At 54.4% G+C, this 26,428-nt stretch overlaps 1 protein-coding gene across 1 annotated transcript; it reads left to right on the forward strand.

The window, feature by feature from the left end:
• On the forward strand, positions 1-26,428 carry SCN3B (sodium voltage-gated channel beta subunit 3). Its single transcript, XM_036354184.1, has 5 exons — positions 1-873; positions 9,898-10,058; positions 12,604-12,829; positions 16,853-16,991; positions 24,409-26,428. Exons 1-5 carry the CDS (start codon positions 819-821, stop codon positions 24,470-24,472), a joined length of 645 nt encoding a protein of 214 aa, XP_036210077.1. The 5' UTR covers positions 1-818; the 3' UTR covers positions 24,473-26,428.

Here is a 26,428-nt window from a genome sequence, read left to right on the forward strand (position 1 = left end):
CCTCGGTGGCTGTGGGGTGTAGAGCCGCCTGCGCATGTCAGGACCGACAGCGCACACGGTCGGGGGCCCTGGAGAAGGGTAGCGGGTCTCCCGCCGCCCAGGGTCCGCGCCCGGCACGATCCAGGGCGCGCTTCGGAAGGGGCCACCTCCCTTCACCCCCACCCCACCTCTGAGGGCGCCGGCGAACAGCAGCTGCCACCTCCTCCCGGTCCTCCCAGCCTCCCCGGAGAGCAAGGGCGGGTGTGGGGGGCACGGAGGAGGGACGGATTTTGCAGCTCAGACGGCCTGGTGGCTGCGGGTGCGGGGCACGCCCAGCTGGAAAGGCGGGTCCGCGCGGATGAAGCTGGAGATCCCGGTCTTGGCGGATCCTGGTCCGAGCGTAGCTGCTCCGCAGGGAGGTGAGAGGTGGCTCGGCGGGGTCCCCTCGGACAGCGCGGCCGCCTAGAGCCAGCGCGCGGCTCTCATCCGAGCTGCGCGTTCTCCCAGGAGCGGACCCGCACGCGGCGCGGCGGCCGGAAGCCAAGTCCGGGCGCGCGGGAGGCGCTGTCCGTGGTGCTGGGCGCGCTCCCCGCCACGCGCTCGGCGGGCGCGCGGAGCCGGACCCCCAGCCTGGAGTCGAGGCGGCTGCGAGGCCAGTTCCAGCGGAAACCCCGGCCCCGCAGTCGCGCTGGGCCTCCGGTCGCGGACGCCTGGACTCTTTCAGCGAGAAAGTCGCCCCCTTGGGGCAGTTCGTCCCAAAGGGTTTCCTCGAAAGTGTCTGCGAGGGCGCAGTTGTGGAGGGAGTCGCTGTTTAGCCCTGGAGGCGACCACCTAAGAAGATGCCTGCCTTCCGCGGAGCGCTCCCCCTGGCTTCCTTCCTACTCGTCTTCTGGGGTGAGTACCAGCGCCCTGCCGTGCGGAATGCGGGGAACAGTAACAGTGCCAACAACAGCAACACTCGTTGATGTCCCGGTGACCAAAAGGCGCCCGACTGGCTTCCCTCGGGATGGCTGACAACATGGATACCTGAGGGTTGCATGGAGCTGGGGCTGTGAGATGGCAAAACGCCTCCCCAGCCCCCTGTTGCTCTATTCCCAAGCCGGCCTTGGTGGTTCTCCCACCCCCTCCCATTTGCTGATGATCCCCAGGTGTGTTCCCCTCTTTTGGCCAAAGGGGAGCGCAGTCATAGAAATTTCAGCTGCTGCTAATGTTTCTCAGTGAGCGGTGACTTGGAAACCTTATTGGGTCTCCGAGTGAATTTCTACACATTACAAATAGCTGGATGCACGCATTTTGAGACAGAAAATACTGTTGTTGTTGACCCGTCTGCTACATCTTCTCAGGAAAGGGAGGAAAACAGGCTTGGTCATTTGCAGCGATGTGTTAAGTAGATTGGCACCGGAGAATTGCATCTTTCTCTTTTTTCATGAACATGGGCGCTAAGGTGCTTTGGTGTTTGGGGAGCTGGGATTTTGCTTCAAAGGTTCATGCACTCTCGCTTCTCGCTGTGAGGACTGAGGGGACGTTCTCCCTCCAAACAACGGAGCCCTTGCCCTGCAGGGTGAGGCTAAGCAGCGATGGCAGAGCGGGATTCGGGTGGGGTGCGCATGTGGAAGGGGGAGTTAACGCGGCTCCATGGAAATAGCTGACTGTGTAGCTGAGAGCACGCTTTGCTGTGTGTCAGTGTGAGCCTCGGTGGGTGAATGTGTGCGCTAGTGTGTGTCTGAGCATCTTGTATGGATATCTGAATGGCTTGGTGAGGACGGAGTGGGTGATGTGTGTGTCTGTGTGAGGTAGGTGTATAGTTCTGGGTATCTCTGCCTTGGTTCTCTAATTAGATCCTTAGGGGAAATCGATGTTTTTTAGATGACATACTGCTTGTACATGATCTTCGTTACCTTCCTCATGCTAAAAGCGTGATTAGAAGGGCGTGTGCCCATCTGCCTATAGGCACGTGGAGCTCTAGCCAGTTTGGCTCAGTGGATAGAGGGTCGACTTGTGGACTGAAGGGTCCTGGGTTCGATTCCGGTCCAGGGCACATGCCCGGGTTGTAGGCTCAATCCCCAGTGGGGAGCGTGCAGGAGGCAGCCAATCAATGACTCTCTCTCATCATTGATGTTTCTGACTCTCTCTCCCTCTCCCTTCCTCTCTGAAATCAATAAAAATCTATTTAAAAAAAGAAAGAAATAGGCATGTGGAATTACGCTCCCAGGGTTGGCATGAAACTCACTGTGACTGAGCTGTGGCAGGTATGCGAATGGGGCTTTCCGTTTTGCCTTAGTGTCACTTTGTTAAGCCTCCAAGACTAACTGACTGCAGCATTAGCTGGACTTTGCTTGTGACCAGAGACGCAGAGCCAAGCTTCCTGGGGAGCACAGTGTCTGACGGGGCAGTCTGGGACAGTGATGGCGAACCTATGACACACGTGTCAGAGGTGACACGCGAACTCATTTTTTGGGTTGATTTTTCTTTGTTAAATGGCATCTAAATATATAAAATAAATATCAAAAATATAAGTCTTTGTTTTACTATGGTTGCAAATATCAAAACATTTCTATATGTGACACGGCACCAGAGTTAAGTTAGGGTTTTCAAAATGCTGACACGCTGAGCTCAAAAGGTTCGACATCACTGGTCTAGGAGAATGACGGGAGTGATGACAGCCCAAGGAGTGCCAGTCCCAAGGACAGGGCACTGCCAGCCTCCCCTGTAGAGGGGACCCGACCTGGACGTGGAGCAGACCCGATAGCTTGCCAGTCATCTCACTCCTGCGAGACTTAAAGCTGGGCTTCTCTCAGGGGAGGCCAAGACGAGGGGCGTGGGGAATGAAGTTGTAGGGAAGAGTTGGGGTGAGATTCTCTAGAGCAGTGGTTCTCCACCTTCCTGATGCCGCGGCCCTTTAATACAGGTCCTCATGTTGTGGTGACCCCCAACCATAAAACTATTTTCGTTGCTATTTCATAACTGTAATGTTGCTACTGTTATGAATCGTCATGTAAATATCTGATATGCTATATGTGTTTTCCGATGAATGGTCGTGACCCACAGGTTGAGAACCGCTGCTAAAGCCTTCTTCCCAAATTCTCATCTAAATGTTAGGGTCCCTGCCTGCATTCCGGTGGACAGGGAGGCATTCTGTGACCAAAGACCTTTTGATTAGGACCTGAAGAGTTCACATGGGAGTCAGTGCTCCCACCAGGTTGCCATGTCGCAGCCCTGCAGCACCTGCTTCCTCACATGTAAAGTTTGGAAGTTGGTGCCGGTGGCATCTGACATACCGTTCAGCTCTACAACGGAATGGCAGGGAATGGTCACAGAATATTACTAAAATTGGCAGAGTGCCCCTCCCTCTCCCCACCTCACTCCCCCAAAACCACCTGTGGAAGAAGTGTGCACATTTCACATCCTTGCTCTTTCTCAGTTCATTTGTAATCTGAACATTGGTTCACCAAACTGGAGAGATGAGAAAGAGAGATGGTTCCGGAATCCTGGTCATTAAATGGAAGAGAAAGGGCCTGGCTTCACAAATGAAGTTTCATTTTATTTGCACGTAATTTCAGTATTGGAGAGTACTCGCCTCAGATACAGTCTTCTTTCCCAAGGTGATTGTTCACACAATGCAAATATGAATACAGCCCAGCCAGAGTGGCCAGAGTGGCTCATTGTTTGAGCATCAACCTATGAACCAGGATGTCATGGTTCGATTCTCGGGTTTCAGGCTCGATCCCCAGTGTGGGGTGTGCAGGAGACAGCCAATCAATGATTCTCTCTTATCATTGATGTTTCTATCTCTTGCTCCCTCTCCTTTTCTCTCTGAAATCAATAAAAATATATTTTTAAAAGATATGAATATAAAGAATCTTTCCATTCTTTTACATTCTGCATATTTTGGAAAAAGTCCCCTTATTTCCTTTAATAATGCATATAATCCTATCTAATAATAGACAAACATGGTAATTAACCGTACCTCCGACACGCTTCCCATTGGCTAATCAGGGTGATATGCAAATTAACTGCCAACCAAGATGGCGGCCAGCAGCCAGGCAGCTGAAGCGAACAGGAGGCTTGGTTGCTCCAGTGATGGAGGAAGCCAAGGTTCCCCGCCTGCCGCTGCCAGCCTCTGAGCTGCACTCTAAGAAACAATGTTGCAATTATAGAAGCTAAACAAACCCCAGAAACCTGCTTTCAGCCAGCTGGGCCTCAGAGCTGGAGCTGCAACAGTGTTTCAATTATAGAAGCCAAACAAACCCAGATACCTGCTTTCAGCAGCCGAGGTCTCAGAACTGGAGTGGAGCCCAGAGCTAAAGCCGGCTCTCAGTTCCAGTGACATCCATAGAAGGTAAATAAATCCCAGAATAAAAAAAAAGGAAAAAGGAGAGGTTGGGAGCTTCAGTCACCCACCAGCCTGAAAACGGCCCTCAGCCCCTCACCCAGACTGGCCAGGCACCCCAGTGGGGCCCCCCACCCTGAAGGGGGTGTGACCAGCTGCAGACAGCCATCATCCCCTCATCCAGGCTGGCCAGGCACCCAAGCGGGACCCCCACCCTGATCCGGGACACCCTTCAGGGCAAACCAGCCGGCCCCCACCTGTGCACCAGGCCTCTATCCTATATAGTAAAAGGGTAATATGCAAACTGACCCTAACAGCAGAAGGACTGGGAATGACTGGTCACTATGACACACACTGACCACCAGGGGGCAGACGCTCAATGTAGGAGATGCCCTCTCGTGGCCAGGGCGCTCTCACATGGGAGGAGCTCTGCTCAGCCACAAGCCAGGCTGATGGCTGCCAGTACAGCGGTGGTGGTGGAAGCCTCTCCTGCCTCCTCAGCAGCGCTAAGGATGTCCGACTGCAGTTTAGGCCTGCTCCCCGCTGGCAAGTGGACATCCCCCGAGGGCTGCCAGGCTGCCAGAGGGATGTCTGATTGCCATCTTAGGCCCAATCCCCCTGGGAGCGGGCCTAAGCCAGCAGGTGGTCATCCCCTGAGGGGTCCCAGACTGCGATAGGGCATAGGCCGGGCTGAGGGGCCCCCCTACCCCCCGAGTGCACAAATTTTTGTGCACTGGGCCTCTAGTCTATATATATAAAAGGCTAATATGCAAAGTGTCCCCTCAGGAGTTTGACTGGGAGATGGGGAATTTGATTGCTCGCTATGATGTGTGCTGATCACCAGGGGGTGGCGCGGAATGAAGAAAGGCCCCAGCAGGCCCCACTCTTGTGGGGAAGTACTTCCATTCCAACCAAAGCATTTGTTATCTTACTAGAGGCCCAGTGCACGAAATTCATACAAGTGTAGGCCTTCCTTCCCCTGCTGCCAGCACTGGCTTCCCTCTGGCACCCAGGACCTGGGCTTTCCTCTGGCCACTGGCCCTCCGGCCACCAACAGGCACCTGGGACCCGGGCTTCCCTCACAGCCCCGGCTTTGTCCAGAAGGTCGTCTGGTCTAATTAGCATATTATGCTTTTATGATTATAGATCGCAAAGGAAAGCTTGTCTAGAACAAGCTCCGGAGGAGCAATATAGTAATGCCCAAAGAAGAGAAAGATTTGGGCGTATTAGAGGAGTTTGTTCAATATACATTACTACCCACCTCATAATAAATTGATGCTATTCCTTAGTTAAATATGATCATCATTCATATGTCAGATTCTTGCTTCTCATATGTTATTACTATGAAAATGGAAAAGGAGGCCATGGGTGAAGTGATTTATGCAGAGTATCCCACGAGTTATTACTGACAGTCAGCGATATGGCTGTGCACCTGCCATTCCTACGCTGTACCACTGCAGCCTGTTCCTGGATAGCGAGAGGATTTCAGAGCAGCGGTGCTCTGGCGACCCACGGGCTGGGAAACAGACTTCACCTCTGAGGGAGGACAGCAGGTCCCAGTGTGAAGGGCAAGCAGACGGGAGAGGCCTCGGAGGCCACTTGCAGGACGCTGTCCAGGACCTCGGCGCGTTTCCCGGCCTGGCAGCTGGACGTTGACTAGGGAAGGGGGTCATGGGGCCTGCTCTCTGAAGATGCCTGGCATTATTGTCATCTCAGGGCAACAGGAAAAAGAGGCTGCACCTCGTATTCACCAGCCCGATGGCATATATTCTGCCCTTCCTCCTCTATGAATGAATTAACTGTGCTCCTAAGACCATCTGATCTACTTTTTCGTTAGAGCACATCACCTCCCCCTATTCCAGGACAGTCATCCAGCAAGTCATTCCTTTTCACACCCCAGCTCCATGCCACCTCATCCGGCAAGCCCGACGAACACCTGTCTGACCACTCCATCAGCTGCTTACCTGTTACTTTTGCTCCTACCCTTGTGCTTCCTCACCTCTTCAGTTTATTCTCAACATCGCAGTCACAGCATGCAATTTCATATAAGTCAGACCATGTCATTCCTCCATGCAGAACCCCAGGTCACTCTAAGCCAGCCGTGGGCAAACTACGGCCCGCGGGCCGGATCCGGCCGTTTGAAATGAATAAAACTAAAAAAAAAAAGACCGTACCCTTTTATGTAATGATGTTTACTTTGAATTTATATTAGTTCACACAAACACTCCATCCGTGCTTTTGTTCCGGCCCTCCGGTCCAGTTTAAGAACCCATCGTGGCCCTCGAGTCAAAAAGTTTGCCCACCCCTGCCTAAGCACAAGCCCAAGTTCCGATCACGGCCAGGAGACCAGCGCTCTGGCTTCCCTCTCCTCCCTGTCTCCTGGCCTCACTTGCTCCCTGGACTTCATTGTGCTCTTTGCTTCCAACAAACGCACTCCCACCCCCGTGATGAGTTGCTCTTCCCTCTGTTTGGCGCCTTCACACAGGTGGTCACACAGCTCGCGCCCTCATCTCTCTCCTCCAGTGCCCCCTTCTGGGCGGGGGGCTGTCTCCGAGGAGCACACGCACGCCCTATCTCCTCTGTTCTCTTTCATTCTGTCCCGCAGCACTTATGGCGATTTAAAGTTGCTTATTTTCTCTCTCTCTCCGCCCTAACGCTGGCGCCACGAGGGCAGAGAGGGCTCCTGTGAGGTTCCCTGTTGGACTCTCAATGCCGGGCACACAGCAGGCAGGATAATGAACACTTAAATGAAGCACAAAAGGACGTTGGCCAGCGACGTTTGTACAGAGCACACTTGTGTCAATTATTCCAGAGAACTTTCATGGAAAATATATTAGGTAGATATTAATTTCAGCACTTTTATAGATGCAAAGTGGGTCTCAGGGAGGTTAAATGGTAAATCAAACACCGTCCGTTGCCAAACACCATCTTCATCCTGCCTCTCTAATGGTGGCTGTACAGTCCTTGGTACATTTTCCGTTCTGCTTTTGAAGCCATCCGAACTGCACTAGCTTATCCTTACCACATCTCATTAAACATGAGTGCACGCTCTCCACATCTCAGCCACTCCTGTGGAGCCCACACCTCTTCCTTCCTTCCTTTTTCTAACCAGGTCCGTAATCAAGACTTCAGACCCATCGCAGACCAGGTCTCCCAACTGTGCCCCCACTGAAGTGTGACCCGCACGCAGAGGCAGGTCGCCCCTGCCGCCCCGACAAGACCAGCCCAGCTTGCTTGAGTTTTAAAACCAATTACATTTATTGCCCCTTAATATTTTATTTTTTATTTATTTTTATTTTTTTAAGTATATTTTATTGATTTTTTTACAGAGAGCAAGGAAGAGGGATAGAGAGTTAGAAACATCGATGAGAGAGAAACATCAATCCGCTGCCTCCTGCACACTCCCTACTGGGGATGTGCCCGCAACCAAGGTACATGCCCTTGACCGGAATCGAACCTGGGACCCTTCAGTCCGCAGGCCGACGCTCTATCCACTGAGCCAAACCGGTTAGGGCGCCCCTTAATATTTTAAACTTCACTTAGTGCCATTAGTATCTAGACTGTGTTTAAAATGAAAGGTGTTGCCTTCTAAGTCAGTCAAATATAAAATTTCACTTTTTATTCAAAATTAATTGGCCAGTGTCACTTTAAGCTCTAAATAAAGCTCTCCTCCGCTTTTACAAATGACCGTCTGCCAGACAGGAACGGACTGACCATTCAGAGGACTAGTTTTCAAATATCGACGTGTAGTGTTTTATATTGTTAGGGGTTCTGTTTTCACTATTAATTCATTAAAAGGTAGCATCAGCTCTGGCTGGTTTGGCTCTATCAGTGGATAGAGCGTTAGCCAACAGACAGAAGGGGTCTGGGTTCGATTCTGGTCAAGGGCACATGCCCAGGTTGGGGGCTCGATCCCTCGTACTGGGCGTGCAGGAGGCAGCCGGTCAATGATGCCCATCATTGATGTTTCTGTCTCTCCCTCTCCCTTCCTCTCTGACATCAGTCTATATAGAGAAAAGCCTAAGTGACCGTCCGCCCGTCCGCATGACGTGCACTGACCAATAGGGGGCAGATGCTCAGCACAGGAGCTGCCCAATTGTGGTGACTTGGCAGCTGCTGTTCTCGGTGACACACCCAGAACTAGAGAGGAGGGAGCCCGATTCTGGGGTGTGTCACCGAGAACCGCCCTCTCGCAATCCGGGACCCCTTGGGGGATGTTGGAGAGCAGTTTCGGCCCGACAGGCCGGGCCGAGGGACCCCACCGGCGCACGAATCCTCTAGTATAAACATGCATATTTTAAAAAGTAGCATCAGAAGGATTCCTGACACACGAACCCTCGTGGTCACTGACTTTGAACCTTCTCTGAGTGACGTGCAAGCTCCCTTGCCAATACTGTTCTGCATTTGTGAACAGCTGCTGCGCCAGAAAATTATCTTTTAAAAAAAATTGAGCTAAACTTAATTTCTTGTAACTTTTGGACAGAATGTATTTCACCTTCCACAGACCAGCCTTCAAATACTGGAGCACAGATAAGTTCTGTGTCCAAGATAAGCCTCTGTTCCTCTCAGAATTCTCCCACCTTGCTCCCTCCGGCATGCGCTCAGGGAACGTCCTGTTTTTGTAGAATCTGACCCCTGAACCGATACCATGGTCCGGATCTGTTCTGAGCAGGCAGGGGGGCTGTTTCCCCCCATTCTGTGCAGTACGCGTCTGTTAATGCCGCCCGCGCGTGCCCTGTTGGCAGCCACCTCCCACTTTTGACTCCTTCTAATTTGCAGGCAGATACCCTTGCCTTTTGTAATGGCCATGAGTGTTCAGAGGCGGGAACTGTAAGTATCCCACAACCTGACCTCTTGTCTCTCTACTTCTCCGCGTACAGCACTGCTCGGCCTCCTGGGCAGTCACTCACACTTCCCTCCTTGCTGCTCCAGCCGCTGCCATGCACATGAATTACCTGCACTTTTCTTAAAACACAGATATAACTACACCTCTCACGGCTTTGCAACCTCTGACCCTCATAGTGTGAAGGACACCCAGGGTCTTCGCAAGGTGGGTTCTGTCTATACCTCACCGCTCCCCACCCTTCGCCTCTCCCAGCCCGCCAGGACGCGTCCCCTCCTGTGGGAACAGCAGTCACTGGACTGTCGCTCCCCAGGCCTGGGTTAAGGATGCGATGCTAGGGGGGTGTGCTCCCTGCCGGGCATGCGTCTTTAGGGCACGGTTAGTGTTCGTTCGCCTTTGTATCTCAGCCAGCGTGGGCCTGGCGTAGCGCGGCTTCGGTGATGCCGGCTGCATGAAGGGGTGCTGGGTTTGTGCCCGCCCTGCCTCCTCCTGGATCAGACGTCTTTGAGGGCAGGGCTCAGGGATGTGCTGCCTCATCCCACTGCTTCGGGAGCCGCTCAGTCGCTTCTGGGTCACTACGCCTCCTCGATGCCCCGTCGTGCCTGTGCAGCAGGCATGCCCCGGAGCACAGGTGCAGTATACATGCGTGAACATGGTATTTCCAACTTATCTCACCATCCTTCCTTCTCTGTCTTCTCCCTCCCTCCTGGCTCTCCCATGCCCCTCCCCCGCCCCCGCCCCTCAGGCGTCTGCTCCCCCGTGTGCGTGGAGGTGCCCTCGGAGACGGAGGCCGTCCAGGGCAACGCCATGAAGCTGCGCTGCATCTCCTGCATGAAGAGGGAGGAGGTGGAGGCCACCACGGTGGTGGAGTGGTTCTACAGGCCCGAGGGCGGTAAAGATTTCCTTGTATGTGGGCTGCCGACTCCGCCTTCCCCTCCTGGGCCTCTGTGTCCTGTGCCTGGCCCCTGGGGGAGGGGGAGGGTGAACTGACAGACACTGGCTCCTTCTCTCCGAAGCGCCTATGGCTCCTCAGCAGAGACCAACCGGCCTCAGTTTACCCCGCCTCTGGGCAGGACGGGTCCTGGGCCAGCCGCAGGCATTCCTGGTCACAGCAGGGGAGGCAGAAGGAGAGAGAACTGGTGTTGAAAGCCTACTGAGTGCTAGTCACCTGGCGAGGCACTCTGTAGGTGTTTTCATTTACCCTTCTACACCCTCCTAGCAGATGGATTGATAACCACTGAATCCTGGGCTCCCCGCTCCTGCGGTCTGGCCGTGTCCTCTCAGCGGGGAGCAGCTCAGAGTGTGGAGCCTGAGGCCCGGGCTTCCCGATGCCTCCACGACTCACAACACTTCCTTTCTTGGTCTCTGCACCGAGCATCATGTAAGATACGTCGGTGAGGCAGCGTATCAGTCATGAGGCATCGGAAAGCCCGGGCCTCAGGCTCGACACTCTGAGCCGCTCCCACTGAGCCATGCGGGCAGCCTGGCCGGGCCAAGGAGGGGCCTGGGAGGTTAAAATGTCACAGGGACGCAGAGAGCTGCCAGCTGATGTGCACACACCAGGCTCTTTGCTTTGGGCTGAATTGAACTCGGAGCTCCTATTAACACTCTCTCCCTTTAACTCACAATCCCAGTAAAATAACCATCACAGGGATGGCCAAGGCTGAGAGTCACTGGTGCCCAGTGCAGCCCCATTGGGGGGAAGTATTTCCATAGCTCTATGGCGGGTCCTTGCTGTGCCAAACCTCCCACATGGCCCCGCCAGGAACCGCCAAACCTCCCCAGGACCGAGCAGGCGCCGGTGCGGCTGCTCCCGCGCGCGGCAGTGGCAGTTCTGATTGGCTGGCACCAGTGCCGACACGGTTGTCATGGACTTCGAACGCTGCCTTGGGGTGACCAGCACGCACACGCACTGCCCTGGAGCCAGGCTGCCTGAGTCTGACCCCTGACTGCACCTTACTAGCTCTGTGTGTCCTTGGACAATTGTTTACCCTCCCCGTGACTCAGTTTACTCCTCTTTAAATGGGGTATAAACCAGAGCTACAGCATGGAGCTGTTACCAGGAATCGTGAGCTGTCATTTTTAATGCATTTAGGGAAGTTCTAGAAGATAGGAAGCACCACATAAGTGTTTGCTAAAGAAAAATTATACATCATGTCAATGAGGCAACCGGGGCTCAAAAAAGTTCAGGCAGCAAGAGCTTCTATTTGAGCCAGGACGCCTGACAGCAGCTCCGAACCCCTTTCCTGCAGGACCCCGTGTTCCTGCGGGCACACAGCTGTGTGATGGTGACAGCGCGGTTGAGCCCGTCTCAGCTGCGCTCTGCCTGCCCTCCTGGGGTTGGCCTCATTCCTCAGTCCAGGCTGCACGTGCCAGTCCAGTGGAGGTTTGTCCCGTCAGGTGCCTGAAGTGGGACCAGCAGACCTCCCGGCGCTGGGCTCGGGGCCGGCCAGGACTGAGGCCACTCGGGGTTCAAGAACCTGGATGGCTTGGCCAGGTGCAAAGGCCCCCAGGACTCGGGCCTGGTCCCGTGCCAGCTGCCCCCTCTGCTGCCAGGCCTGACCGAACCGAAGAGAGTGAGGCTCGGAAGGAGGAAAAGAAACTTAAAATTGTGCTGCAAACAGAGCAATGCGGACAGGCACCTTGTGAGGGTGGCAGTGCCCCCGACCCCTGCTGCCCGGCGGCCGGCGCGTGCTAGTGAGCGCTTGAATGCGGACAGTGCCTCGAGGCACCGGCTTTTAACTTTTATTTGCTCTCTAGTGATTTCAGGGTTAAGGTGAGTAGCCGCACGTGGCCAGTGGAGAGCAGGATGGCTAGCACAGCCACACAGAGAAAAAGGTGTGTCAGAGGCGGGTGTTTGAGACAAGGATTTGAGAGACCACATTGCACTTATAATTCAGCCCAAAGCAGAGAGACTGGTGTGTGCACATCAGCTGGCAGCTCCCTGCTTCCCTGTGACATTCTGGCTCCCAGGCCCCCTCCTTGGCCCGGCCAGGCTGCCCGCATGGCTCGGTGGGAGCAGCTCAGTGTTGAGCCCGAGGCCCGGGCTTTCCGGAGCCTCATGACTCACACACCTGCCTCTCCTGACCTCTGCACTTGTCCTCTCGCTGGCTGCCCAGGACACATCGCACTCTTTCCTGTTCTTTCTACTTCCTCCCAGGCCTCGGCTCCTCCCAACTCACCCCTGGTCCCCGTGTGCTCCACTCACCCCCTTGGCCTGCCGTGTCCATACGTCCGGGTAGCTGTTTGCCTTGGCCCGTCGTCCCCGGCAGCTCTCCTGCTCTGTCCTCTGACACTCCCCACCCCACCCCACCTTCGGGGCTCCTCGTCACATTGTCCCCCTTCCTCCTGCGCCTGCGGTTATGTTCCCCTTTTCTGCCCTCCCCTCGCCCCACCTCAGCCCTCCTGCCCCGTCCCTCTCGGGCCCTACCCTCTGCTTCTCTCCCCGCAGATCTATGAGTATCGCAACGGCCACCAGGAGGTGGAGAGCCCCTTCCAGGGGCGCCTGCAGTGGGACGGCAGCAAGGACCTGCAGGACGTGTCCATCACGGTGCTCAACGTCACCCTCAACGACTCTGGGCTCTACACCTGCAACGTGTCCCGGGAGTTTGAGTTCGAGGCGCACCGCCCCTTCGTGAAGACCACGCGGCTGATCCCCCTCCGGGTCACCGAGGAGGGTGAGGCCGGTGGGGGCTCCAGGGTCCCTGCTCCCGTGGGAGGGCGGGGAGGGGCTTGCACACACATGGACTGTGGAGCGGTGACTGCTAACAGTGTCACTGCGGACGTGTCTTCCTTTCACGGCCGCCTCCTGTGCACGGCCGGCCAGCTCACCTCCGCCTTTCCTGCCGGGCGTGGGGGTGAGAGCAGAAGGTCGACTTCCTAGTCCCTGACTCTCACCCCGAGAGAAAGGAGACGGCCTCCGAGAGGCGCTCGCTGCCCAGTGAGCCGCACCTCCCCCCCTCCCCCGTCCCCGTGCTGGACCCTGCCTCATGGCTGGAGAAGTTACCCTCCAAACCAGTGGCGCTCAACCTCAGTGAGCCCAGCACCCCTGCAGGGCCCACAGCCCAGCCTTCTGCTGCAGGGGTGGAGCTGCGCTCTCCCTTGGAGCACCCGCCGGGAGGGCTGCTGCGGGACAGTGGCCTGGCTGCTGTTGTCTTCCGTCTTCCTGCACAGTAACTGCTCAAGCAGCCCTCCCCGCAGAGCCCGTTCTCCGCTGGGAGAAGGGGAGACGTTGATAGCTCCCGAGTTTTTACGTAAAATCTGCAGATTTCCCACAGCTGCCTCCTCGTTAGGGTGGGAAGTCCCCTCGCCAGTCTGACTCCGATGTTCTGTTGCAATCGGTCGGGCGTTGGATGAGTTTCTCCTGCGGGGTTTGCGCCCTCTGCCCGCCTCGGCCCTGGCCCCGGCCCTGCCCTGCCCTCAGGAGAGCGACCTGTGTGTCTCCCGTTGTTTTCTCACCCAGGCTCCTGGCGACTGGCTCACTCAGCCTCTCCCACTCCCCACCCCGTCCTCAGCATTACTGCTGCCCCAACATGCGGCCTGGTGACCAGGCCAGAGGGTGGCATGAAAGGAGGAAGAGGTCCATGAAAGACAGGCCTCTCCCTGGCAAAGGCCGGGCTCCCAGCGTCCAGGCCGCACAGGCATTTTTTTGTCATGTTTTGGGATAAAACGTATGAAGCAAACTTGAATGCGAAGGACAGATGCCATTGTTTAGACCAGCGGTCGCCAACCTTTTGGACCTCACGGACAACCAGTGGCCCGCGGGTCTCCTCCGTTGGCGACCGCTGGTTTAGGCAACGTGACGAAAACGAAAGGCAGGTCAGTTCCCACAGTGCAGAAGGGGCCTCGGCCACCTGGATCTAGAGGAGAGGAGCCCGCGCCCTCCCCCAGCCCGCCCCCTCCCCAGCCTGACCCCTCCCAGCCCGCCCCCTCCCCAGCCTGACCCCTCCCAGCCCGCCCCCTCCCCAGCCTGACCCCTCCCAGCCCACCCCTTCCCCAGCCCGTGCCCTCCCCCAGCCCGCCCCCTCCCCAGCCTGACCCCTCCCAGCCCGCCCCCTCCCCAGCCTGACCCCTCCCAGCCCACCCCTTCCCCAGCCCGTGCCCTCCCCCAGCCCGCCCCCTCCCCAGCCTGACCCCTCCCAGCCCGCCCCCTCCCCAGCCTGACCCCTCCCAGCCTGCGCCTCTGTGCGAGTGAAGGTTGGATGGAAGCTCTGGGAGGTGTCCTGTTCAGAAGGTGGTTGTCCTCTGTACACACTGGTCCTCCCTGGCGCCCTCCACTGTCCACCCCCGGGAACTGTTGCCTGGTGACTGCCAGACGCGGGAACTGGGCCTCTCTGTCTGTCTCCACCTCCCGCTCTGGGCCTTGGCCTCCGGAGACCCCTGGCAGCCAATGGACAGCATGGCAGAGCTGAGCCAGTGCCTGCCGGGCACCAGAGCAAGGCCTGAGCAAGACTAGAAGGAAAACAAGTTTGTTGTCAGAGCCAGGGTGCCCTCGGGATGTTGGGTCACCCAGGGCTTCCTCCTGTACCCCTGCTGCAGGGCGGGCAGCTGCCTGTGGGAGCGGAGCGCTCCTCCGTCCTGTGATGGGAGGGGCAGCTGGGAGAACAGAACAGGCTCTTGGGGGAGCTGATTAGCACCAAAGCGGGCAGCCGCCCAGACCTGTGCCCGTCAGGCGGTTCCAATTCCAGGGCGTCTTTTCTCCCACCACCACCCCACTTCCGGCCTGCTTCTCTCTTTTCCTCTGTGACCCCTCGGCCGGCGCCTCCCTCCCCCTCGGACACGCACGCTCGCTGATTGCTCAGAGCCCCTCGCTCTGCCGCGGGCACCCCCACTTCTCGCCCCTGGGCCCCGGAGACGCTTCCCCGTTTGTTCACTCTGGACTCCCTGGTGTAGGCCGACAGATCAGATCGAGGCCCGTCGCGGGGAGGGGACACAGGACAGCTGTGCTGCCGCTTCTGGGCGCCGGCATTTAAAGGGGCCACGCGCTTTCAGCCGCGCACACCGCACACCGCACACGGCACAGCAAGCCCCCGAGAAGACACCGGGCAGCCCCAGGCCTCGGCTGCACCCGGGCAGGACCCGGGGTGACCTGGAGCCGGCCGGCTCCTCGGAGCTCAGGTCACGATGGGCCCTGCTGGGCGGGTGACGAGCGGGGCCTGGAGGGTGACGGGCGGTGCAGAACCGAGGACACGAGTCTAACGAGCTGGCGGGCGCTGGCGGGCGAGGCGAGAAACGCCGCGACCTTCCTTCCACCAGGAAGGAGTGCGTATCGGGACGCTGGCCATGTAGTGGGCTTTAATTCTCAGTGTTATTGGTCACGAAACAAAGAGGACCAACATGTACATTCATTCATTCAGCAAATACGGAGTATTTTGAATATTCCCGGATCAGATAACCAGCTGCTGGTTCAGAAATAACTAGGACCTGTCCGCAGTGAGCACAGTCAGCGGAGGAGGGAGACAAATGCATGGCTACAGTGAGGTGCTGCCGGGATGGCCGACAGTCCCAGGAGGGAGGCGAATGAATGACTGCGGAGAAGCCGAGGCAGTTTCATGAGGGAGGGGCTCCGTGGCGTCCGGAAGGACCAGGGACTGGACAGCAGGAGGGATCTGGGATGGAGGTAGCAGTGGGAGACACAATCTAGGAAGAGTGAAGAGGAAGAAGAAATGTCCACAGGCCCCCAAAGCCCACGTGTGTTTGAGAAGAGCTTTTGCGAGGAGAAGGCTGGGCTGTGCATGGCCCTGCCAGCGACATTAATAGAAACTGGGCTCCATTCTGAGGGCGGCGTGGGGGGCGGAGAGGGTTTAAACAGGGAAATGTCAGGCTCAGGTCTGTGCCTCAGAAGCAGAGCTTCGAGGACGTGTGGTTAATACAAGGAACCTCCAATGCTCATTTCTGTGTGGGTTGACGAGCGGGGCGGTCCCATAGAGGTCACCCCGTCCCCGGCGGGCTCACTGCACTGGCCTCCGTGTCTTCGGGTGCTCTCTCCCTGGCGCTACCACCCTCCCCTCCAAGCTCACGGACATGAGGCTGAACTCAGACATAGGACTTACATCGGCAGAAATTTAAATGTCACAGATATTCTTAAATACGTTAGGTTAAAGGAATCACGCAAGTCATTACCATCACTTGCAAACAGTCTCAAATACGGGAGATGACTGTTCACACACCAGCCAGTAGCAAAGCCAGGCCCTCACTGTGTGTATGCCGCTCGATCCCAGGACTCCTCCCCTCTCTCCTCCTCTACCTCCCCCCACTCCCATCCTCTCTCCCCCCTCCCTCCAGACATCTGATGAAAGCTGGTCAGGAAGCAGACAGGACAGTCCTTTGACAACTTGTTGAGTTCCTTGAGACCCAGTGCTTATAAGCCACACTCAGAACCAGGCTTCCGATACCCCCGCCCCGATGGCAGGTCTGATACCCTGGCCCCCGATGGCAGGTCTGATACCCCGGCCCCCGATGGCAGGTCTGATACCCCGCCCCCGATGGCAGGTCTGATACCCCGGCCCCCGATGGCAGGCCTGATACCCCCGCCCCTGATGGCAGGTCTGATACCCCGGCCCCCAATGGCAGGTCTGATACCCCGGCCCCCAATGGCAGGTCTGATACCCCGGCCCCCGATGGCAGGTCTGATACCCCGCCCCCGATGGCAGGGCTGGGTTTGCTGACGGCGCACTCTGAGCCTTACTCTCCTCTTGCAGCCGGAGAGGACTTCACCTCCGTCGTCTCGGAAATCATGATGTACATCCTCCTGGTCTTCCTCACCTTGTGGCTGCTCATTGAGATGATCTACTGCTACCGGAAGGTCTCCAAGGCTGAAGAGGCCGCCCAGGAGAGCGCGTAAGCCCGAGATGCCAGATAACGCTGGCGGCACCTGAGGCGTGCTCGCTGTCACAGTGAAACGCTGAGCAAGCGGCCCAGTCGCCTGCTTTCTCACCGCGGCCGCTGAGGTGCCAGCATCAGTGCGCTCATTTCACAGATGAGAACGCTGAGGCTGGGGGAGTTCGCCCCGGGAAAGCAGGGCTGGGATTCAGGCCGGCTACCTCTGGGCCTGTGCTCTTCACCACTGATGTGAAGCTCACCAGCGGCCCCACAGGCCCAGGAATTAGCATCACTGTGACCATGGCACAGATGCGGGGACAGGCGCACAGAAGGTAAGCGGCTTGCGGGACCACACGGACAGCGGACAGCGGAGGAGGGCCTGGGCTTGGAGGGAGCCTCTCCGTTCCTATTGGCCAGGCTCCTTCCGTCACAGCCGTTTGCTGTCACTGTGGTGCTCACCAGGCGCTGGGCACGGCGTTCGCTCCAAGCACCTTGCTCCTGCCCTGCAGCGGGGGCGCGATTAGGACCGAGCGGGGCCCTCTTCTCCAAGGCGGCCTAGCCCGGGGCCATGCTTGCCGCGGCCCAGCCACCGAGGAGTGAGCACGAGTGAGAAGCACTGGGGCCGAAGGGCGAAGAGACCCTCTGGCCTGTTATCGGGGGCTGGCAACACTGCTGAGGCAGTCACCTAACACCCCAGGCCGCTGCCACCTGGAAATGTGCACTAACATAAAGCTTGATTTGCATGATAGCTATGATCTTAATGGAGAAAAAGATGACAGCTGACCAGACGTGGGATAGACAGAACGGCCGTGCTGGGGAGGCCGACGGGCCTGGTGACTTAGGGGCGTGGATCAGTGCTGGCACAGGCAGTGCCTACCCCTGGACTGGAGCTCCCTGTGTGGGCAGGAGTGCCCACCGTGAGGCCCCGGACCTGGGACCCGCAGGGAGCCAGAGCTACACAAACAGCAGGTCCGACAACCATCTGGCCACAGCCCAGGGAAAAGCCCAGGAAACGCACCCATCCTGGCTGACTCCAAGGAGAAGACAGAAAAGGTTCTTGAGAATGAGTAGCCACAAGCCTGCGCTCACAATGGATGGGACTTACATTCATACCACCCACATGGTCCCGGAAGCGCCAAGCTGAGAAAGTCCATAATGAACAGCAACGAAAAGCACCCCAGCCGGCGACAACCAGGCCGAAGCACGTGGAGACCTTTCCGAAGGGAGCACCTCTGGCATCAGGATTCCCCGGATAAGGCAACGCTCATCAAGGAACTTCAGACACAGGAAGGACCCAGTAGAATATAGGAAATAGCTTTGTTTAAAAGAGTTGAAGCAATGAAAGGAGGAACCCAAAGCATAAGAATAGAGTAAGTTGCTAAGAAAAAAGAACAGGCAGATTTGAAGAGGAATTTGAAACGTTGGAAATGAAAAACACGGTCAGAGGTGCCAGGCGGCGTGTGGAGGAGGCAGCATAGGAGGACACTGAGCTCGCCCTCCCACGAGCAAACCAAGATACACACACTTACAGAGACACCCAGGGGCTGAACGCACGGCTTCTGAACAGCAACCGAGAGCAAGAGGCCAGGAGAGGAGGCTGGGAGACCGCGGGAGGCAGAGGAGCCGTGGGAGGCAGAGGAGCCCTGGGAGCTTCACTGTTTACACTGCCCTCTGCTTCCTTCGGGTGGCAGCGCATGGGTGCTGTGGTCAGCCTGCTAGGTCACCTGCCTCTGGGCGGAGGGAGCAGCAGGAACTACCAGGCTTCCCCACATCACCTGCCTCTGCAGGGAGCCGCCCCAGCTCAGCTCCGGGCAGCTGCAGCCCTGCCTGGCCCCAGCTGGCTTTCCGAACCCCGGGCACAGCAAGCCTAGAGAGAGGTGGCTTCTACACAGAGCCACCTTCTGTACAGCAAACACGGAGAGGCTGCACAGAGCAGGCCGGGGACTGTGGGGGCTCAGGTCAGAGGTGCCTGTGAGTACCATGGCTTACACCCCTCCACCTCTACCTAGTGGGCGAGGGCCCGACTGCAAGGTCGCTGCAGTGCATCCTGGGACATATCACTGGAGCCCATTTAGGCCCTGAACAGTGGGAGCAAGTAGGACCAACAAGGCCTTACTACATGCACCAGCCTCCTCACCAAGAGCCACTCCGGCTCGGCAGATCAGTGCCCCAGATGCTTCATGCACCTATTGGCTCCTACCTGCCCGGCAAAACCACCTGCACACACAGCCTGGCCAGAGGCCGATTTCTCTGTAAGCTCGCTTTTCAAGACGGGGGGGGGGGGGGGAGAGAGCGATTTTGTCTAATTCATATAAACAAACATAGAAAGTCAAAATGAAAAGACAGAAGAATACTGCATCTCTCAAATGAAGGAACAAGAAACAGTTCCAGAAAGAAGCCCTAAGGAAGCAGAGATAAAGAATTCAAAGAAACCTGACCGTGGACTAGAAGAGCTGAGGGGGAACTTAACCAGGAGTTAGAAAGTATAATGAAGATCCAAGCAGAGCAGGATGGGAGAAGATGCTCACCAATGACACAGCCAATAAGGAATTAATGTCTAAAATACAGACAACTAACACCAAAAAAAGAAACAATTCAATTAAAAAATGAACAGAGGATATGGATAGACACTTCTCCAAAGAGGACATTCATATGAAAAGATGCTCAATCAGCAGAGAGATGCACATTAAAATCACAGTGACACATCACCTCACACCTGTCAGAGTAGCTATCAATAATTCAACAAATAACAAGTGCTGGTGGGGATGTGGAGAAGGGGAGCCCTGGGTACTGCTGGGCTGGTAGAGTATTGCAGCCACAACAGAGATTCTTCAAAAAAGTTAAAAATTAGACGGAGAGCAGTGCTTCGGGAAGACTTATTTTTGAGCGACGAGAACCCAGCTGTGGTCTTCTGTGTCACGCTCCTGTCATACACTCCATGTCAACGTGGGTGAGCACTTTGCTTCGAGTGCTGCTTCTCTAAGTGAAGTTGGAACCCACTAGTGTGTGGGTTCTGTAACTAAGACCTTTACTTTGATGTGTAGGAAAAAGGCCCATTACTGTTATGGTATCTGGTAATTTATTGGGGAAATGATTTTTTCCACTGCCCACCACTGCTTTGTTTCATCAAAATAAAATAAGTTGTTTTTAAAAAAATTAAAACTCAGAGGGGCCATACAATCCAGCAATTCTACATCTGGGTATTTACCAAAAAAACCAAAACACTGATTCTATAAGATATATGCCCCCTGTGTTCACTGCAGCATTAATAGTAATAGCCAAGATATGGAAGCAACCTAGATATCCATAAGTAGATGAATGGATAAAGAAGATGTGGTGTACATATGCACAATGAAATACTGTTCACCAATAAAAGGAATTAAATCTTGCCATTTGTGACAGCATGGGTGGACCTAGAGAGTATTATTTTAAGTGAAATAAATCAGACAATGAAGAAACAAAACAGAAAAGACCTATAGATACAGAGATACATAGATATATAGGTTGCCAAAGGGAAGGGTGGGGGAATGGGAATAAAACCCTATATAATAAAAGCGTAGTATGCAAATTGTCCCCTGACCGGGAGTTTGGCCAGGGGGTGGGGCCGGCCGGGGGAAGGGAGGGAGGCCCCAGCCAGCAGCCACTAGGGACCCTACCAGTGCATGAATTTCGTGCACTGGGCCTCTAGTGAATATATAAACGCCCTGGCTGGTTTGGCTCAGCGTTACAGCATCAGCCTGCAGACCGAAGGGTTGCAGGTTTGATTCCCATCAAGGGCGTGTACCTTGGTTGCAGGTTCCATTCCAGCCAAGGTAGGGGCTCATGTGGAGGCAACCAATCAATGTGTCTCTCTTTCTCTCCCCCTCTTCCCTCCCTTCTATTCTTTCTGGAAATCAATGGGAAAAATCCTCAGGTGAGGATTAAAACAAGCAAATAAATAAATGTAAAATAAATAGTGACAACATCAAATGCTGGCACAAAAAAGAAAAGAAAAGGTGAGGAGAGGAGAGAAGAGGAGAGGAGAGAGGAGAGAGGGAGAGGGAGAGGGAGAGAGAGAGAGAAAGGTTGAAGTTAGGTAAGGGTAAGTGACATCACCAAAGTCACTGTGAATGGCAGGGTCCATCTCCTGGTCAGGTTCTTCTGGCTCCAGCTGGTCCCTCCAGGGGATTTAAAGCCACAGCTTTTCCTGGGTAACATTAATTGATGGTGGTGACTCATTAGCATATGAAACCTTCAGACCTGGCCTTTCCCTGCCCTCCCTCTCTAAATCAAACCTAGCCCTGGAGCCTCTTCTAACCTCTTTCCTACTTCACCTGCTCTCACTTATCAAGCTACCTGGAATCCCCAACCTTTAAAAAAAGGAGCACTCATTTTGTTTAAATCACCTCAGAGGCCTCCTTTAAAAAAAATTCTTTTATTACACTAAGTTCCCTGGAGATTGGGAGGGGGTGTCTCATTGCTCCCCCAGTGACGGCACAGTGATGCTCAGTAAGAGTTTGTGTTGGGAGGATGGAGGGAAAGATGGGAGCCAGACGCTATGCAGCCTGGGAGCCAGGAGCGTGATGAGTTTTGTTTGTGAGTCTTCTCAGTAAAGCCCTGGACCTCATGGTGTGGCAAAAAGTACAAAAAGAAAAAGCGGGGGAGGGGAGGAAAACACGGTCAATACAATTTAAGACCCCATGGATTGGCACTTCATACTGGTAACCAGAAGATAAATATAACAATGTAACACAGAATGGAGAATGGAGATATAATAAGATGAAATATCACAAAGAAACATGAAGAAAAAAAATGAGATCCATTAAAACAGAAAAAAAGGAGAAGAAACAATGAAACCAGTTGGTTGACAAAACTACTGAAAGACTTGAGAAAAGACTTAAATGGAGAATTCAGATATAGTGGCTAAGGAAGGCAGGACTCTTCAGATTTAGGAAGCACAATACCTGGTAAATCCTGAGCAGGATAAATCCATGTAAATCTACACCCACACAGCAAGCACCTCTAAACTGATCAATGGCAGCTACTAAGATAACCTACAGCAAATGTCACCTGGGGCTCCCAACTTTAGAAGAAATTATCTATAATGTTAAAAGCGTGTCAAGGATACCACCTCTCCCTGCTTCTCTTCAATATTATATTGGAGATCCTAGTGGACTAAGCAAATGCAAAGAAAAAAGAGTAAGACTTGGAAAGAAACAAACTAAATTATAATTTTTCATACCCACTATGATAACCTGCAGAGAAAATCTAAGGAAATCTAGAGTGAACAAACTATTATAACTAATAAGAACATTCCACAGGTTTGTTAACATAAATAAAAATATAAAAATACAGAAATCACTATATTCCAGCCACTACAATTTAGAAAAGCATTGAAATATTTTCAGTTATAATAGCAACAAATACTCTCCAGTACCCAGAAATAAATTTGATAAAAATGTGTAAGACGTTTAAGGACAAAGTTACAAAACTACTGAAAGACTTAAGAAAGACTTAGCTGGAGAATAAAACTGTACTGTGACAAACATGGCAGTTCTCCCCAAAAGTAATTTGCAAATTTAATTACATTCCAATCAAAATATTTATTGGATTGTTCAAGGAACTAGATAACGCTCATCTTAAAAGTCACATGGAAGGACCCAAACCAGCTATACCAAAGGACGGCCAGAGAGTAAATATTTTAGGCTTTGCAGGCTACACAGGGTCTCTCCAAATAGTGTTTGTTTTGTTTCTTTGCTTGCAACCCTTTAAACAAGGAACAACCTTTCTTAGCCACTGGGCCATAGTTTCCTGACTTCAAAGAAAGAACGGTAAGTTTGGGGGGGTGGCTGGTAGGACTTTTGCTGCCAGAGGTGAGGCTTGCTTAGAACACTGTCAGAGCAGAGCCTGTGATACTGACATGGCACCCACATGGACAAGCAGAACAAAGGGGAGCCCGCTGGGTCACTATGTATGTAAGCCAGCATGTGGCAGAGGCAGTGCAGTCACTGAAGGAGGAATGGGTGTCCAATTCCTTGTCCATATAGAAGAAAACAAAATAGATTCTCTATCTCTCGCATTAACGAAAAATAAGTTGTGAGTGGATTTAAAGACAAGGTAAAATGCAAAACTTAAAAATTCTATTAAGGGCATTTAAAAAAATACCTTTATGTCCTCGCTGGTTTGGCTCAGTGGATAGAGTGTCAGTCTGTGGACTGAAGGGTCCTGGGTTTGATTCTGGTCAAGGGCACATGCCCAGGTTGTGGACTTGATCCTCAGTAGGGGGAGTGCAGGAGGCAGCCAATCAATGATTGATTCTCTCTCTTCATTGATGTTTCTATCTTTCTCTCCCTCTTCCTCCCTCTCTGAAATCAATAAAAATATATAAAAAAAGAATAAATATCTTTATTACCTTGGAATAAAGAGGATTTCTTCAAACACAAAGGAAAATGATAATTGTGATTAGATTATATACAGAGGTGGGCAAAAGTAGGTTAATAATAATAAACAATACAATAATTAATAAATAATACAAGAATGAACTCTGTTTTTTGCACTCACAATTGTAAGCCTACTTTTTCCCACCCCTGTATGTCAACATTACTTTTTCTTATAAGAATCCAAAAGCAAAGTTTAGAGACAAACAGACTGGAAGAAGATAATTTCAAGATGTGAAATCGATGAGAAAAAGACAAGTATCTCAGAAGAAAAATGAGCAAAGCAAATGAACAAATTACAGAAGTAGAAACCAAAAGAGCCTGTAAACTTATGAAAAGACTGGAGGCCTGGGGGAGTCCCTCAGCCCGGCCTGCGCCCTCTTGCAGTCCAGGAGCCCTCAGGGGATGTTCAACTGATGGCTTAGGCCCACTCCCCATGCCTAAGCTGCAGTCTGGCCTCCCTCTGTGGGCCAATCGGGGGATGACACCGGCTGGCGAATGGCCGGCCCCGCCCCCCCTCCCCCATTGCCCCTCCGCTGCTGCGGGCCACTGCCCCCTCCCAATCACTGCCCCCTCCCTCTGCCTGCTGGCACCCACCTTGGCTGGCCTGGCACCGCCTGCTTGCCGCCCCGCCAAATAGTCATTCCGCTGTTTGGTCAATTTGCATATTAGGCTTTTATTATATAGGACACTCCACTTCACCAGTGATCAAGGAGGTGAAAATTAAAGCAACTCTAAGATATAATTCCACACCCATCAGTTCGGCCAACATTTAATCTATCCACACTAAGTCCTGAGAGCAGTGTGGGTGAATGAGAAGATTGCTGGGAGAGCAGCTAACAAACAAAAACTGCTGCTGTTCTGGTCCACTGGAAGGGCCTTCTCGCTCCCTGTTGGGAAACACAGCCAGAAGGACATGCAGAGCTGGGCTGTAGGCATCCTTGCTCCTTCCCTTTTCTTGCATTCTCACCTCTGGGTACAAAAGTACTGATTCTCTTCCCCCATGTGTCCTCCTGCAGGTCCGACTACCTGGCCATCCCATCGGAGAACAAGGAGAGCTCGGTGGTGCCCGTGGAGGAATAGAAGGGGTGCGGCTCGAGGTGACGTACAGGAAGCAGGAGGGAAGGTGGATAAGGATGGCGATTGTACAGCGACTTTAAACTTGGGCCCTTGGCTTACTTTGTACCCTACCCGAGTCCGCCCTCAGGATACTGCTCTAAGTTGGTGCCCGACTCACAGAGCTCTGTGTGGTGTCAAGCCCTTCAGAAGGGAATTGCTTTGGCTGAGTGTTGGGGCAGCTGGAACTCCTTCCCCGTAGCGACGCAGGCAGAGTCGTTCTCCCACTCCCTCCTTGTAAGGATGTGCGTCTGGTCAGAGCCTGTGCTGCTGGACGGGGCCTCCTCAGTGAGATGTGCTGCCAGTGACAGGTGACCTGAACACAGGGACTGGGCGCCCAGCTTCAGTGATGTCACCGCACCAGGAGGTGCCCCAGAGGCCACACCGACCCCTCCCCTCTGGCCTCCTAACTCCATCCGACCTCTACGCACCACCAGACTCTGCCCGAGCTGAGGAGCAACCTCTCCACAGAGGCCACCGCACCCCGCCTGGCGTTTGGGCAGCAGCAGCCGCGCCCACTGGACTGCTCCCCGGGCGCCGAGCGGCTGTGAACAGCCTGGAGGCAGCACAGCCCCTGCCCGCCACGGGAACTGGCTCGTGCCCACTGACTGCTCCGCGTGAAGGGCTGTCTTCGTGGACGGGAGCCAGGTGGCCAGCTGCGGAAAGCAAGAGTGTCATGGGGAGGAATTTCTTGAAGCCGGTGTTTCCGAGGCCTCGACCCCCTTGACCAGAGCGCCAGAGCCAAGCACGCTTTCCGGGTTCTCCGGCGACGGGAGTTCCTGCGTGAGGACGAAGATGTTCCCTGGGGCTCGGTTCTCCAGGACTAGAACCCAGGTCTCTAAGGCCCCGCTGGTCTCAGTCCTTCCAGAAGCCAAGCACCAGGGACTTGGGAGAGACTCAGCAATTTAAATGGCTTTTCAAAGTCACACAACATGGTCACGATCCTATGGACACGTATGCCCTCCGCCTCGCACTGCCACGTCATCCCGACCCCCCGCCCCTCCCGCCCCCACAACCCCTCCGCCCCACGCCCAGCGAGCACACACCGGAGACAGCTGGAAAGCATCGTTTTCCTGTGGGCATCGGAACTGAAACCCCTCAGTCAGTCCTTCCTCTCCAAACGCCCGTGGACCAGCATTCCTCACACTGTGGGGGCAGCTGACACTCAGGCAGGGCTCAGCTCAGCCTGACTGCAGAGGACTCCCTGGAGGGGGTGTCACCTTAGGCACCGCCCAGGTTCAGCTTCCCAAGATGGGCACTTTTGTCCTGGAGAAGACTTTGAAACTGTGGTTGGTTATGACCATGTTTCTCTCACAAGCTCGGACTGGGCGGGCTGCCTGGCGGGGTTAGCTCTGATCTGGCGGCTGGAAGTCAGGGAGAAGGCAGACAGGCAGGAAGAGACATGAGGCATTTCCTCCCTGGAAGGGTGTGTGGACCTGAGCATCGTGCAGCAGAATGGCTCGGGGTGACACCTAAGAAACATGGACCATCGGCCGATGAGAGAAGGGACGGGCAGGAGGGCGGCTCGCTTCTCCCAACAGTTCACCTGGGAATTATAATGTCCAGGCTTCCCCCTAGCTTTTGGGAGAGCAGGTGAACACTGGCTACATTTTAGTCAAAATCTCATGTTTCATTTCAATGGAGGGATTGGTCCATGTGTGAAGTCCTTCAGCACCCGGTGAGGAGAGGGAGGGTGTTTGTGAAGTAGAAGATGAACGGGGCTGGGACTGGATGGATGAGTGGCTCTTGGGTCCAGAGGAGTTTATGGGAAAGATCAGACTCCATTGGCTTTGGGCCTCACCGGACAAATGCCTTTTTTTCATTTCTTCCATCCCCGGGGAAGCGCTGAACCTAAGTCCTTGTTCACATCTTGAAGAAAATACTTCTAATAAATTCCAGGCGCTTCTCCCTGGCAGTTCCCCA

The sequence above is a fragment of the Myotis myotis genome, unplaced genomic scaffold (genome assembly GCF_014108235.1).
Source record: "Myotis myotis isolate mMyoMyo1 unplaced genomic scaffold, mMyoMyo1.p scaffold_m19_p_20, whole genome shotgun sequence".
Classification (NCBI taxonomy): domain Eukaryota; kingdom Metazoa; phylum Chordata; class Mammalia; order Chiroptera; family Vespertilionidae; genus Myotis; species Myotis myotis.